The sequence below is a fragment of the Gavialis gangeticus genome, unplaced genomic scaffold (assembly GCF_001723915.1).
Source record: "Gavialis gangeticus isolate Ggan-Ray unplaced genomic scaffold, GavGan_comp1, whole genome shotgun sequence".
NCBI lineage: Eukaryota > Metazoa > Chordata > Crocodylia > Gavialidae > Gavialis > Gavialis gangeticus.
In genome coordinates this window covers 153318728-153334812 of record NW_017729024.1, presented here as the reverse complement: position 1 = coordinate 153334812, position 16085 = coordinate 153318728, and the positions used below count along the sequence as shown (strand labels likewise).

The following is a 16085-nucleotide window of genomic DNA, read 5'->3' as shown; positions in this document are numbered from 1 at the left end:
GGGGGGGGGGGGGGGGCCCTGCGTGCTCTGCGGCAAGCCTAGAAGTGGACCAAAAGTATTTCCAGTCCACTTCCGGGTCTGCCAGGGAGTGCACAGGGGGGCCCCCCATGTCCTCCCCCTGCTCGGTGATTGGCCACAGGAGGACCATGGGTGCCCCCCCAGACCCAGGAGGCACTAGTCACCAAGCTGGTGGATGGCGGGGGTGTTCCCAGCACACTCCCTGGCCACCCAGAAGTGAATTGGAAGTCCACTTCCAGGTCTGCTGCCAAGTGCGCTAGGAACCCCCAATGCTCCTATGGGTCGCTCCATCTGCCCCACCATCACAGTGCTGATGAACCGCCTGACACCCTGAGGTATGTAGAAAAAACATTTAAAACTGTGCCTATGTTCAAATCTCTGCATCTTTCCGAATCTCTCCAAAGCAATTCGGAGGGTTCCAATTCGATTTGGAGAAATGAAAGGGTCTCCTGATTCAATTCAGATTCAAAGATTCAGCCGCCGAATCGGGCCGAATCTGCACTGAGTTGAATCAGGGACTGAAGGTTCACACAGCCCTATTGTCTACTACTTATGTAAAGTATATTTTTCTATTTGATGGAGGAGGAATTGTGATTGTGTTCATAGAGAAACTGCACTGGTTTGATTTGAAATTGATTTTTAAAAAGACAAACATTTAGTTAAACAAATGCAAACACCTGTATAGATATTCTTTATATCGATTTAAGCCAGGATTGGGCTAACTTGCACCTGATGATTACAGGTGCAAGATAAATATAAATTACATTTAACCTGATACAAGAATTTTCTTATAGAAAGTTTCACTAGTTGAACTATATTGGTTAAAAATAACACCTTATGTTAAACCTGTGTAAATTTATATGCAAGTATAGCTGTAGAGAATAAATGCAGTAGAAAGTGGGTTATAAGTGTTATATTAGCATGACCAGTTTTCTTTTTCTTTTCCATTTTTACTTTGTCATCCTGAAGTCATGCCAATGAAACTCTTTGGCCATCACATAACAGCCTTTATTGTATCTAATATTTAAGTCTATATCTTGCTTTATACTGTGTAAATTCCTCCTTTGCAGACTTCAATATGGTTAGCAACATGTGAAATAATTTAGTTTGAGTTTAGAGTTTGTAACTAATTTGTTCCAGCTTAACGCACCATTAAACAATTCCATTTGTCTAGGTTCATGCCAGCTTCCTGAACTGCATTTTGTAACCTCTCTGAGTTTAACACATTGGAGACAATATCACATGAATAAATGTACAGGTTTTTCCAAATCTCATTTGCTTTTCAAGGTTCACTTGAATAATGGATGTTTTGACTTTGAGATATTGTCTGAAATATTTGAGGATCGTATTTTTCAGAAGTATTCAACAATAGCCAGACTCTGCTACCACTGAGATTCATGACAGTTTCACTGCCCATAATATGTTTCTCTGTTATAACTACCAGTGTTTTCTTAGCTAAATTCATTAGCATGTCAAGGCTAAGAACATTTCAGACCTCAGGTGTTGTTGTCTTTATGATGGGTACAAATCCAGACCGTCAATAGCTTGATCCCAACCTGTGTGGTATTGAATTATCCAGCTGAGGTTTGTATTGTTTTCTTTGTGTGTGAAGTTGTCAAGTAGCTTTAGTTCTGAAATTTACATTTGCTTAATAAATTAAATGAATTGAACAAAATGTGACCCAAATGAAAATGGTTTTCTAGTTGGAATGTTTTTTTATCTGATCTTTTTATTAGTCCTCCTCTAACTCCTGCTTTTATGTACATTTGAATCTTTTTCTTATAAAGTCTGATTAAGGAAATAAAATTCTACGTTTCACAGCTTCAGCTTACTGGGAAGAGGCACCGTATGTTAACCCCAAGATGCATATGAAACAGTACATAATTACTGGAGTATTTTATGCAACTCGGTCACTTTGTAGGGATGAAATTTTTCTTTCGAATTTAAGTCACTGGAGTTTTTCTTTGCAAGGCACATTTTCTATTTCCACACTATTATTCCTTAATCTTTAGTATCCTGGATTACTACCAGCAATATTCAGAACATAATTTGATATTACAAATTCAGACAGTTTATTATTTCTGCTTCTTACTACTTGGGTGCATAACACTGAAAAACATTCTAAAAAAGCCGTTCTACAGAAACAGGCATTCATCCAGGCATTGTTGGTTAGTTGGTCCTAACTGCAGTATCAGCTGGGAGAAAAATAGCTGCTTGGTCCAGTGGCACTTCTAAACTGTGTAGATTTGAAGGGCTTTAACTCATTCCAGCTGGAGATTTGTTCTGTCCTATTAGAGTTCAGTGGAGCATGGGTAAGCATGCAAAGTGCTTTCTGTCAGGCCTGTTAGGTGAATCACTATGTCATTTATTATTCAAGAACAAAAATTGGACTATTTGCTATGGCAGATCTTGTGCTGAGGTAGTTGGCATAAATGTACTGCACAGATACAGAGTGTTTATCCCCAGGAAAATATTGCAAGGGCAAGCTCAATCTTTGTTTTCTACAAATGTGCATCTTAAACGCAACATAAATTTTGAGATCCTGAGATCACCTTTATGTTTGTTTTCTCCTAAGTAGCTTGTATTTGTTTAATAATTAAATTATGTACATTCAGGCTTATTTGGAGCCTTTCTGTACCCTACTGTCTGGTTTTCCTCCCTCTGCTGTGAAATACAGCAGCAGAGAGAAAAATAAATCTTTCCTTCCAAATCAGGCCTACTCAATAACTGTTGTTCATGTTACAACATACAAGACACTTTTGGTTCCTGAATACACATACATAATTTAATATGGCAGGGCAGCTTAACAAAAGCTGGCTGCAGGAAAAAAAAATACCTCCAATGTTGGGTTCTGAGGGTGAACTCGGATAGTAAAGGCAGAAACTGTTAATGTAGAAGGGCAAAAGGAGGCTTTCTGTATGCTGTTTTCCATTTTTTTCTGCCAAGTCCAGGGACTGGCCAGACTTAGAGACCATGCTGAAACCGTGTCCTTGCTAACAGTGTTGAGGTGTTTTATTTGGTTGGTATAAAACAATGCTGTAAGCCCAGTGCAAACTTTGTGGACTGGTGGGCCATTGAAATTGTAAATATCTTTCCCGGACTATCATGCATCCTTATCCTCAGATTGTTAATTAAAATATGGAGGAAGGGCACAGAAATGAGATCCACAGATCAGTTGTGAACCATGTATGTAGCCTCACAGTTCATAGCCCAGAACATTTAAAAGCTGCACTATATTTCTCTTTTCTAGCCTAGTTTTGGCTGGTAGTGTCAAGTCTGATTCACCCCTGTGCTGGTAGTACCAGTCCACTTACGACTGATATCATTCCAGCACTTCTTTAGAAAGGGCCAGAGAAATTCTCTCCCTTTTTATAGCTTCTGGCTCTATTTGTCTGCCGGACAAATTAGCCCCAGCTGACCCCTACCCACATTCCCCTATGGCTGTGTTCCTTAGCAATGGCTGCACTGAGGACAGTCAGCTATTGTATTTTTTCCTCTGATTTTAACCTTCTCCTTTTTCTGCCCAGTGTGGGGCTGGGTACATAGCCTATTGCACAGCTTTCCTCAGAATATAATGCACGGTAGCTGTTGTTTTCCTAATGTGTTAAGTCACAGGAGTGTCTCTTATGGAGTTTGTTTTGCAGATGTAAAGGTCTGTGATGGAAGAAGCATTTATTAGACTCTGCACAGAGTTAGTTTCCTCCTAAAGCTGGGAGAGCCTGAGAAGCCATTCCATGGCCTGAACGATGCTGTCCTTGTGGGACCCACTTTTGTGAGACAGCCATTAACACTGCAGTCTGCTATTGCTTCTGAATATATTCCCTTTTGCTAGGCACTGGGTCTCATTACAGGAAGGTAGGTGCCATTTTGCAAGAGCAGTCTTTACCAAGAACAGTGTTTCCCATTAATGCAATTTTTGCTTACTTCAGGACCTAGGACAAATTCTCACTCGGTCTCCAGAGATAATTATCTACTTGTCAGTACCAGAGCACTTCCTGCAGCTCCAGTCTGCCCCTCCATGATAGGGAGGGGCATAGTTATCACAAGACTGATGATGCTTGTAGTGCTACAGGAGTGTCTGATGGATGGAGGCAAGGAGTTCAACCCACGAGCCTCGCGTATTTTCTTTGGATAGTATAGCTTCTCTTATCTGACAGAGGAATGGGGAGATCTGGGTTCCAGCCCTTCTTTGAGGACTTGTCCTCAGCCTGATAAGACGTATAAATCAGGTCTCCCACTTCCCAGTGACTGCTGTAGTCACCAAACTATTGCATACTCAAAAAGTACACCAAGTGGCTAGGCCCCTCAGGTCACTTAAGCAGTGCGAAACCTAAAGAATCTTGATTAACACCTTGGTTCAGCTAGTAGTTTCTCAGATTTTGTAGTGTTGCTGTGTGTGGCAGAGTGGGGCTCCCCACCTAGCCACAGTGCTAGTTGCCCCACTTGCCTTTGGGCACGCCTCCCCACCTGACTCACCTGCCACGCCTTGTTCTTAATTAATTAAGATGTTAATTAAGGTGGGAGGCTACCCATTCTTGCCTCAATGCCAGGGGGAGCTATCTGCGGCTCTGTACCTCACCTACACTGCAGCCCATGCCTAGCAGATGGCATCCAGCTGTTAATCTCATCAGCCCCCCGTTGAGCCCCAGAATCCTCCAATCAGGACCCCTCTAAGATCCCTCCAGGGGGCCTACCCAGTCTTCATTCAGCTCTGGGCATCCCGCACGGTAGACCCCTGGCCCTTTTGACTGTTCTGGTCCTGACCCCAGCATTGACCAGTCAAGGGTACTGTACGTCAGGCCTCTGCCACTCTAGCCCCATTCTCACTCCTGGGGTCTGCCTTCTGGCCCTACTAGCAGGTGACCCACCCGGTTGTGGGAGCTGGGGTGACTCACACCATGACTGGTGTTCCAGAGTCTCAAAGACTCTCACTCCCCCCGGAGCAGCACGTCATTGTGTTCTCTCTATATAAACATATTGGGCTCTCAGCCCTCTGGTTTTCCTCCCCCATCACTGGGGTTCCTCATCTCTGCCCCCTCACATGGGGCTCCACACCACCCCCTCACTTGGGCCACAGGGCTTCCCTTCCCGGTGGGCTCAGGTGGACGTAGCTGTGCCTGGCCCCAGCTACCTTTCCTCAGGGTCTTACACCCCGCACAGGGCTCAGGTGGCTGCAGCCATGCTTAGCCCCTACCCTCCATCCTCGGGGTCTTGCACCCTACAGGGCTCAGGTGGCTGCAACTGTGCCTGTCCCCCAACTACCTCCGGTTTTACGCAAACCCACCCAAAGGTGAGAGCTAGTGTTAAGGCACCCCTACCCGCCTTTCACCAGGGTGATAATTGGCCTGGCATTTCCTAGGGGCTCCTGCATGACTGAGAGCCTCACGAGGCCACCCACTACAGGCAGGGTGCAGTCAGGTCATGCCCAGGACCAGGAGCCTCCAATCCATTCCCTACAACTCCTGCCCTTACCTCTAGGATGATATGTAAAGCCTTGCAGCCAGGCCATGTTGCTGCCTGCTTGCCAGCAGCAAAGTGCTCTGTTTATATAGGCAACCATGAATCTAAAATGGCTGCTGCAATCAGGCACCTGCTGGCTGCTTGGCTTAGGTCTTAAAGTGGCAGGCACCAACAGTGCCCTGCCACACACCTTCCCCCTTAAAATGGTACCTGGGGGAGGTTTCCCCTGCTGCTCCTCCAAAGCAGGCTCCCCTTGGAGCCTGTGAGAGCCCTCAAGTGGTGAGAACCCCCAAAGGTGCTCTGCCACACAGCTCCCCCCTTAGAATGATATCTGGGGGGCTTCACTTGGCTGCCTTCCCTGCTGGGCTCTGCCCCAGCCTACTGCAGCCCCTGCCACTTGGCGAGCACCCCAAAGGTGCTCCGCCACACTGTGTTAAATATGTTTGAGCAACTTTATTTCCATTAACAACATGTTTATTTTAATGGCATGGGAATTTCCTTGTGCATTTTTCATCAGAAAAGGAGGGAAACAAGGATAGTTTTAGGAGGATGATAGAAAGAGTGCATCTATGTGGGGTGAGAAGGGAATTTATGCTGCATTTTTAGGGGAAATGAGACCTAATAGAAGCTCCCTTTGCACTACAAGTCTCCTGTGATTCAGCAAAATGGAGTTCCATTCTGTACAACCACAGGAAGTTCACCAGAGTTCAGCTTCTCCCTCACCTGCTTATCCAATCAGAAGAAGCCTGTAGGGTAATAGAAGAGGATGGCAGAGGTCATGGACCTGTATCTAGGGAGAAATAAGGTGAGAGGAGTGCTAGGAGAAGAGAAAGTGGGATTGAGGAAAGTAACTCTCTGGAGAGTTTTGTGGAGCAGTAGGGTTTCTTTGAAGGGTGTGAGCGAATGGGTGCCCTTTGCCCACCCTTTTGTGTTAGAATTACCTTGATCTCTGACTTGTCCTCCTCACTCTTCTGCCACACCTTAATATTGTAAGAATATAGGAAAGGATGGATGGTTCTCTGCACAGAGGTCCATTCAGAAGGGCTGCAGTCTTCCGCCTGGCTCCACCTCCCCTGCACCTTGCCCCTTTCCTTCCAGGTGGTCATTTGCTATTCTCCACTGGTCTGGTGTGTGAGATGCCTGTGGGGTCTCTGCCCAAACTCTGCTGGGTTATTTACTCTGAGGTTCTTTGGCCTGCGTTTTCCCTGATTGATCCCATCATTAGCTGTACTCATCAGATCACACTACCCTCATCCTTTTTCTATCTCTCTCTCTTTCCTTCCTGGTTGTCCTTCCCACTCCTTCTTCCCGAGGATTCTACATTCCTGTGATAATCCAGGTTTGTCCTGTTCTATGCTTCTCTGTCCCTTCCATTCTTATTTCAGCCTCTGTAAACTAGAAGCCCCAGGTGTATGAAATAAATCCTAATTAAACATAGATCAAACAAAAGAAAGGGGGGATCTTTCCTACCAATGGTCCTTCTTTTCCCCCAGGGACCTAAAAGGGAGGTAGCTTTCTCCCAGCCTATATTATGTCTTGTTTCCAGAATTCAAACAAATCCCCCCCAAAAAGGCTTTATCGCAGTTGTTTCCCTACACAAGTTCAGGTTCTGCTAGGTTGTCCCCGTCCAGGTTTATGTTCTGTTTTTCTTTTTTTTCCCCTCCAGCAGGCCAGGCAAATCTCCTCTTTGCCCTGGCCAACTCAATTTATCCCAGCCCCCACTACCCTCGTTGGGACCATCCTTTCTTCTTCCAGGTCCATGTCTGTCTGCCAGAACCTGATCTTCTCTCCCCTGACACTAGTTCCTGGGTTCACAGGGAAGACCGCTGTTAACCTGCTTTCTGCTGCTGGTTAACTCTCCGGACATGCTGGGGTGCTTCTGACTCAGGTTTCGCTGGGGTTGCAGGGGAGGTTATGCTTAGGGGTAACCAGGGGCCAGCAGGGGAGATTATGCTTAGGGGCAACCAACATGGGTTCATTAGAGCCAGGTCCTGTCAGACCAACCTGGTGGCCTTCTACAACCAGGTCACCAGATCCTTAGATGCAGGAGTAGCAGTGGACATAGTCTTTCTAGACTTTTGGAAGGCCTTCGACACTGTCTCTCACCCCATTCTCATTAAAAAACTGGGGGACTGAGGTGTCGACACTTACACAGTCAAATGGGTCGCCAACTGGCTGGAGGGCCACACCCAGAAAGTGGTGGTGGATGGGTCATTTTTGACCTGGAGGGATGTGGGCAGGGGGGTTCGCCAGGGCTCGGTCCTCGGGCCCGCACTGTTCAACATCTTCATCAGTGACTTGGACGAGGGGATAAAAAGCACCCTGTTTAAATTTGCTGATGACACTAAGATGTGGGGGGATGTGGGCACGCTAGAAGGAAGGAATAGGCTACAATTGGACCTAGACAGGTTACAGGGGTGGGCGGATGAGAATAGGATGGGATTCAGTACTGACAAGTGTAAGGTGATGCACCTGGGGAGGAAGAACCGGCACCATACCTACAGGCTGAGGAACTCCCTTCTCATCAGTGCAGAGGCAGAAAAGGATCTTGGAGTCATCACTGATGCCAAGATGAACATGGGCTGGCAGTGTGGGGATGCAGTCAGGAAGGCAAACCGCACCTTTTCGTGCATCCACAGATGCATCTCAAGGAGGTGATCCTCCCCCTCTATGTGGCACTGGTCAGGCCACAGCTGGAGTACTGCGTCCAGTTCTGGGCGCCGCACTTCAGGAGGGATGTGGACAACATGGAGAGCGTCCAGAGGAGGGCCACTCGCATGATCAGGGAGCAATAGGGCAGGCCCTACGAGGAAAGGCTTCCTGCCAGCTTGACCTGTACAAGAGTTCCACTTGGACAAATCCACTTGTTCCTGTGAGCCATTGGCAATGCAGCCCTTCAACTCTTCTTCCTGTCCTTGGGCTGGAAGAAACTCTTCTTTCCCAACCTTACTTCCCTCCACCCTATACGAACTAGAATTGGCAGGGGTGCATGTGAGGATGACTGGCATGCTTATGAGCTTAGGCCAGTGATTCACAACCTTTTTGGACTTGAGGCACCCCTCACAGGACTTGAGGTATGCCTTCATAACTCTTGTGAATTGAGTGGCACTCGGTTTCAAAAACTAATTTACATTACAGTGCTTACCTCCTTGCAGAGGGACACTGCAGATCATTCGAGCAGGGATAAGCATGAGCCTGCCATTTAGCTACTTAGCTCATGTGCTTATCTTCTCGCATCCTGTGGAACACTTCAAAAGATCTGGCAACACCCTAAGGTGCCCTGGCACCCTGGTTGAGAATCATTGGCTTAGGCAGCTGGAGAACAAATGACTGGCAGATGCAGACAGTTCTGTTGGTTTGTCTTTTCAGATCCTGGCTAAGTTCTGAGGGGATTAATATGACCCAGTATGTGTGCTAATTGTAAAACTTAAAAGTCACCTGAGCTTGTGTATCTGATATATACGGTCTCCACTCCGGAGTCTCAAACAGGACATGGTGCTGGCACTGAAGTGGCTGGTCAGCCATGGCATTCATTTGGTAATCGCTGTAACATATTTATGACTTTTTTTTTTCAGGAATATCCCTAAAACTTAAGGGCCAGTTTTCTAATATGTATAGTATCTGTTATCTCTGGTACTTACTTGGCCCTTATAGCGGGCTGATCTGCAGCTTCTGGGTGAGTTGGTAGCCTTTGTTACCTGTGAAGTTAGTGAAAACTGGTATCTTTTGCACAAAACATTTCAGTTCTGACATGCAATCCTGTTGTTTTCTGAAACTTCCGGACCAACTCTGTAGGGAAGCACTATTTTAGCATGGACAGACTGAGTGACCTTCTTAGGGTCCCACAGCAAGTCTGTGGCAGAGTAGGGAATTGACCCTGATCTCTGAAGGCACAGGTTCACATGGCCCATCCCACCCCTCTATTATCAGGGTGTTGATACATGTTTGTTCTGGGTGGTGCTAAAAATGTGCTAGGCAGCCTTGCAATGCACATTTGTACTCACGGGGAAGAAACCAGCAGAACTTCCTAGAAGTATGAACTGCCAAGGGAATATATTTTTTCCCCTTTAAAGGGGATTCTCTTTTTCAAGAATGAGTTCAAGATTTAATCCTTTCATCCTCAGAGGGTTGCATGGAGAAATGTGTGCTAGTGATTTCAAGACATGGACCAGGTGCTGAAAAAGCCTTATTGTCTTTTAACCGCATTTCATCAGTTAGTACGTTTCTGAGAGTAGTGTTTACTGCCTCCCATAAACTGTAAGATACATTTTATTGCCCCATAAAGCACTAAATTATCATAACATACTACCTTCATAAACTTCTGGTTTAACGTTATTCAAAAATGAAATAAACTAGATGCTAGCTTAAATGGTACTGAAATGGAATAATTCAAGTTTATAAATCATCTCTTTGATTTCATTGTCTCTTTTATGATTGCAGAACCCAGAGGTATGGATCTTTGGCAGCTGTTATTTACACTGGCACTGATCTGTGCAAATGATTCTCTTTCTACGAGTGAGGGTGAGTTCATGATGAAATGTCTTTGTTGTTAATGGTGACGCACGTGAGTTCTTTGGTTGCGGCAATGTGTATGCACTGAAGATTTTTCTGAAGGGGATATTGTAGCTGTTATCTTTGTTTTGAAGGCCACAGATGAGTTTGTAACAAAATATCAAAGGGAAGCAGCAAATTGAACAGTCTAAGGCAATGGTCACCAACCAGTCGATCTTGAAACCAGGGTCAATCATGAAGCCTCTGACAGTTGATCTCAGTCTGTCAGAGGCTCCACAGTCAGGAGTGGCAGGATACACGTGGCTGGGCTGAGCCATGCCCCCTGCCGCCCAGGCCGGGCTGGGTTAGTGGAGTCAGAGCCCAGGCGACTTGTCCAGCAGGTGCAGGCCAGGAGGAGGGCAGGGGACGGAGCGGGTCCCAGGGGCAGGGCAGGGGATGGGGCGGGGGGAGGGGGCAGAGCAGGGCAGTAGATCCTGGGGTGCCCTTTACTTACAAAAAGTGGTAGTCACCATAAAAAGGTTGAAGACCACTGGTGTAAGGGCTGTGGCACTGAATGGGCTGAATCACTGCTTATATTACATATCTTCATGTCAAGCTATTCTACATTCAGCTAGGCTGCTCAAAATGCAGAAGCTTCCTGCGGCATGCTTGGACACTACCAGATGGATAGCAATCATCACTCAAATTGCTGGGATCAAAGACCCATTTATCCTAAAATCCCTGTCTGTATCGAAAACCTCTCTCTGGTACAGAGGTTATCAAAGAATTTTGGTCACCTCTGTACCCCCTAAAAGTTGCTGCTTGTTGTTTCCTGGTACATTCATAGTGTTAAAATGACTACCAGTAAGAGATTTCATGGTAAAGGGTGGCATAGTACGAGCAAGTGGTACAGTAAATGTCCCTCAGGTGAAACTCTTTCAAACAGAGTAAAATCAGTAGGAAAGGACTTGAATAGAGGGCACAGTAAAAGGGTGGTATTGTTAGCAGTCAGCCAGAGTCCTTGTGCATTCAGATGGCAGACTATACCATGGCCTCCAATGAGGTTCTCTGGACACCGCTCAACCGAGTTTGTTGGTGTCTTGTTGCTTCCCGCACCACATTCTGTAGCTACACCCCCCTGCATGGCATGCCCCCCACGTGCCATGCACGCCCCCGAGCACCACACCTTAGGGCTGCTCCCTGTGCCACATGGGCACAGCCAGGTCCTCTGCCCACACCATGCAGCCACAGCCCGCAGACGTTCTCCACTCTGTGGCTGCTTCCCACACTAGGTGTTCTCCACTCAGTGGCTGCTTCCTGCACCGCAGCCACTCCCTACACCATGGCCGCCCCCCACACACTCCATGCCACACCCCAGGGCTGCTGCCCATGCCATGCAGCTACAGCCAGCAGGCATTCCCTGCACACCTCCATGCCATGGCTGCTCCCTGCACCATGTCTCACCCATCACACGCCACCCCCTCCACACACCCTTCACCACACTCCAGGACTGCTCCCCACACCACATAACCACAGCCGGCAGGTGCTCCCCCTGCCATGGTCACTCCCCATGCCACGGTGTGTGCCACACCCCACTTCCACATGCCCTGAGATGCACTCTGGGGCTGCTTCCCGCACCACGCAGCCAGTGAGTGCTCCCTGCACCGTGGCTGCTCCCTGCACCGCACCCCATAGCTGCACACCACCTGCTCCACACAGCCATGTGCCATGCCCTCCCCCCCGCATGCAGAGCAAGGGCGGGGGGTGGAGCGGGGCTGGACCAGATCAGCAGGGGGAGCAGGACATGACCCAGAACAGTGCAGGAAGGGGTGGGGTGGGGTGGGGTGGGGTGGGGAGCAGGGCAGGACCTGGTGCAGCAGCAGGAGTGAGATGCGGGGCAGGACCTGGAGTGGTGGCAGGAGGTGGGATGGGGCTGGAACAGAGCAGTGGGGGGGGAAGGCACAGGGCCGGATGCGGGACTGCATCCCCACTCCGCCCTCCCTGCCCCGTCATTCATGACAGGCATTTTGCTAGTGTGTATATATATATATCACACACATGCATGTGTGTGTGTGTGTGTGTGTGTGTGTGTGTGTGTGTGTACACATGTGCACACTATGTATATATTACATATTGGGGGGGTATAGTGTGCGTGTGTATCAGTCTGTCTTCTTCTGTATTAAAACGCACCCCACATGCTGCACATTTGCAGCATGGGGGCAAATTTGCTAATGGGAAATCCCAGGAACAAAAACAAAAACTCTGTGAAACAAGTGGCGCACATCACAGGAGCAGACACTGACAGACATGGAGGCTTGGTCTTTCGGGGAGATGCCCTGAATGCCAGCCAGAGCATCTCCCCTCCTCTAGTTCTGCCCCAGCTCACACCGGAGCCTGGGAGAAATGGGGAAATAGCAGTTTCCCCAAAGCAGGACGTTTTGCTCCACATCAAAGCGCACATGCAGGGGCATGCTCAACAGCAAAAAATAGCTACACAAATTTGCTGCTCCTTTTTTTGCTGGTGCAAGTGCATGCTCCTGCATGTTGGGACATGCAGTGGGGTGCTACTGTGGAGTGTGAAATTGACCTATGTACAGAAAGACTGGCACAAGGTTCATGTTCCCTCAAGTCCTGAAAATAGGGCTTAACTGCAACATCAGTGGTGTCAGCCTCAGGCTGGCCCTCTGCAAAAGCAGTAGATCCACCCTGGGGTCACAGTGAAATCCAATGCATGTTCCCCTCTGACAGGCAAGGGAGGGCTTGAAGCTGGCAGATGGAGGAGGACCCAAAGGGCAATCAGGATCAAATCTTGGATATTCAGTCACCCACTTGCTGTCCCTGTGTTGACCCAACTTCCACTGAAACCTTCCCATCGACTATGCTAGGAGTTGCATGAGACCCTGCATGCATACTGTCTGGCATATAAGCTTCTCATGCTGTTGCTAGTGGGCCTGTCTCTCCAGCTCACTTCACTGATGGTACACAGGCACCTGCAATCACAAGTGAAATTACTCTAACAGCGTTGCATCCTTCTTTCCCCCTTTCCTCATTCACCCCAAAATCTGTAAGGTCAGGGGTCATCAGTATACAGCCAAAAGGCTTCAGCAGTATGCCAACAATGGTGGGCTTTGCCCATGAGGGGGTTTGTCTGTGAGGATCTGTGCCTGTGCCACAGCTTGAGTGTGGGAGAAAGTGGTAGCACAGAAAAACTGCTGCCACCACCATTGCTATGTTGGACACTAGCCCACGTCAGGCCAACATCAGGTTGCTCCAGGCCATGACTCTTTAGTTGCCGACTGCTGTATAAGGGGATAGTTACTGTATAAACAATTAACAGAAGAGCCTGACCTGGATAAAGCCCCACCGTTAAGTTTATTTCTTAAAGGCATAAGATAAGATTACAGTGAGTGTGGAAAATAAAACAGTAGATGGCAAAGACAAGGGTCACAACAGGAGGGTGGCAGTTATTAACAAGTGTGGAGGCACACGGGGGAATATCCTCAAAAGCATCTAAGCCCTATTTCCAGAGCTGACCAAGTCAGTTCGCTAAGAACAGGTACTTTTGCAGACTTTGCCTGATAGCTTTATTGTTTTAGCTTACTGTAATGAAAAAACTGAGCAAAAGATAAAATTTACCAGCAGACTACATACATATTTTCACTGTGTGGTGAAGTAGTGGCTTTAATTGAACAATAAGTATGTGTGTGCATGCATGTGTATTTCTATGCAATTTTGTTTGTATTTTAGATATATAAAATAAAAATATTTTCATTGTGTTAAATGCATATTCAGATAGAACTGTTATAAATCCTCTAGTGCAATTTACATAAACTCAAAGCCATTTAGCCCGAATACCCTCCCTGCTTAAAAATGTAGTGATCACAGTTTGAAAAATGAAGCAAGAATGATTTTGTCTGCTCACTTCTGCTGAACCCCAGCAGTGTGTTCAGACTGTCAGACAAGCCAGCATGAGTCAAATGAGGGCAGGGAAGAGCAGATTTGGAGTCCATCCCACTAACGGAATAACACACAGGCTCAGGCAGTTCCAAAGCCAGTCTCCTCCCAGAGGAAAAGAGACCGGACATGTCCTGTTTTGTTTTGATTCTGGAATAAACTTTAATCCAGTAATAATGTGGTGGTGCTGGCTTGTTATACTAATTCACCCCTCCCCCCACCCCTGCACATTTAGAAGGAAGCATTCATGATTAGTGAAAGCAAAGCAAAACTACATTTGAACACCCTGTCCACCTAGCATTATATTTAACTACTGTTCTACTTAACGTGCTTATATTCTTGCATGGCCACTTAATCGGACTTCAGAAACTTTAGATTTTTTAAAATACTGTAACAGTGAGTTAAAACATTTGTATTGAGTTACTCAACATAGAATCTATACATATCTTCATTGTTATGTAAGGTAATATAATCTATCATTTTCCACTTTAAATGCAGCATTTCAGGCTTCTTCAGCTAGGCTTACCCTCACTATATCTGCTTCTAATGAGCTGCCTTGTGGGATATACATTTCTCTGCCTGCTTTCCACTGGACTGAATCATAACTCCTCAGTTATATACCTGGGGCACATCCAGACGAACACAGCTGTGTGCTGCGTGATCCCACAAACACATCTCCAGCACCACATACTACACAGCTGGTGTTCTCCACGCTACAAGGGCATGCTGCCCATGCATACGTTGCTCCAGGTTTTTTTCCATGCTTTTTTTGTTTAACCCCTGCATATTTTCCATGGAGTTGTTTGACCTCTAGATATCCAGGGGTTAAAAAAAAACCATGGGAAAAAAAATGGAGCAGCGCATGCACGGGCAGCACACACCACTGAAAAGCAGAACCAGGCTACCTGAAGCCATGCTGTGGCTGCCAGCAAGGCTGTGCCCAGCAGGATCGCTGCTGCTGTAGCTCTAGGAGGCCCCCAGGTAAGGCTGCTGGGGCCAGTCCAGTGCTGGCTCCAGCCTCTGCTACCACTGTTGGAGTAACTTGCTGCATGCCAAAGCACTCATGGCACGGGTATTCCCTGGGGAACCAAACACCTGCACTTGTATGGACCTGGCCCTGATGTTTATAATAGGCCTCTGTTCCTAACAAGGTGGTTCTTCACCTCAAAGAGCTTGGTGATTATTTCTATTTTTGCTGTCTTGCTGATAGTTAGTAGGAATAGTGTGCAGGGTGGGAACAGCCAAGAGATAGTACATGACCATGAATTTAAAGACATGGGAATGTTTAGCGTGTAATTTAAGAGTACTTTGTTCTATAGCGTGTTGCCCGTTGAGAAGAATGAAGATGAAAAAAATGCAGCATTCATTCTTACAAACCTTTTGTGTGCTGGCAGCTGCTACTCACCCATATGTAGACACTCAAGAGTATAGTTTAAAGGAATCAGATGGAGAATCATATCTTATAGTATAGAAAAAGATATTTATTTTAATATAAATAACCCCAGAGATTACAACTGAAATTTTAAAATCTAATTAACTTTCCTTCCCTTTCCCCCTTTTCTATTAACTTCTATTGCACTCCTGTTTGCACTGGCAGACTGATTGGTTTTACTTTTAAGGATTCTGTAGTATAAAAATCTATTCTAAGCCATGAGAAACAGGGAATTTTGTGGATGATATTTTTTATTGAACTAGCTGCACGGTTGGACTAGCCTATCACCTACAGTTCCTAACCATGTTGGTCCAGTAAAAGATATCACCCACAAAAATCCTTGCCTCTTGCATATTTCCTGGACCATATCTGCTACAACATCACTCCTCGCAGTGTTCTAAGTTGTATTGCATTTGGGTTGCATAAATTAGGACTAAGCAGTTTAGGTGGCAAATTTAAGCATTTGTTTTTAAAAACTGTACCTGTTTGAATTTAAAAATCAGTAGAATCAATTATTAGCTACGCTTTGTAAAAACTTAATGTATAAGAACGTATATTGTGGATCAAAATGTAGTACCTATCTGACAAGTTAAGCAGTATTCCCAATCGTGAGGTGAGAGATCATTTGAGGTATCCCAAAGATAAAGCTGCATGTTTGTTCATCTGCAATGTGTATAGTGATGGTCACCCTGGGGTTATCAGAATACATGAAAGGAAACCAGCTAAAGCA

The 16085-nt window shown here is 46.4% G+C and overlaps 1 protein-coding gene across 1 annotated transcript in view; it reads left to right on the top strand.

The window, feature by feature from the left end:
* Positions 1-16085, top strand: part of GHR (growth hormone receptor) — a 260516-nt gene that overhangs the window by 69773 nt on the left and 174658 nt on the right. The window contains exon 3 of the mRNA XM_019517913.1: positions 9919-9999. Within this exon, the coding sequence (XP_019373458.1) occupies positions 9930-9999 (70 nt within the window). The 5' untranslated portion in view covers positions 9919-9929. The remainder of the gene's footprint in view (positions 1-9918; positions 10000-16085) is intronic.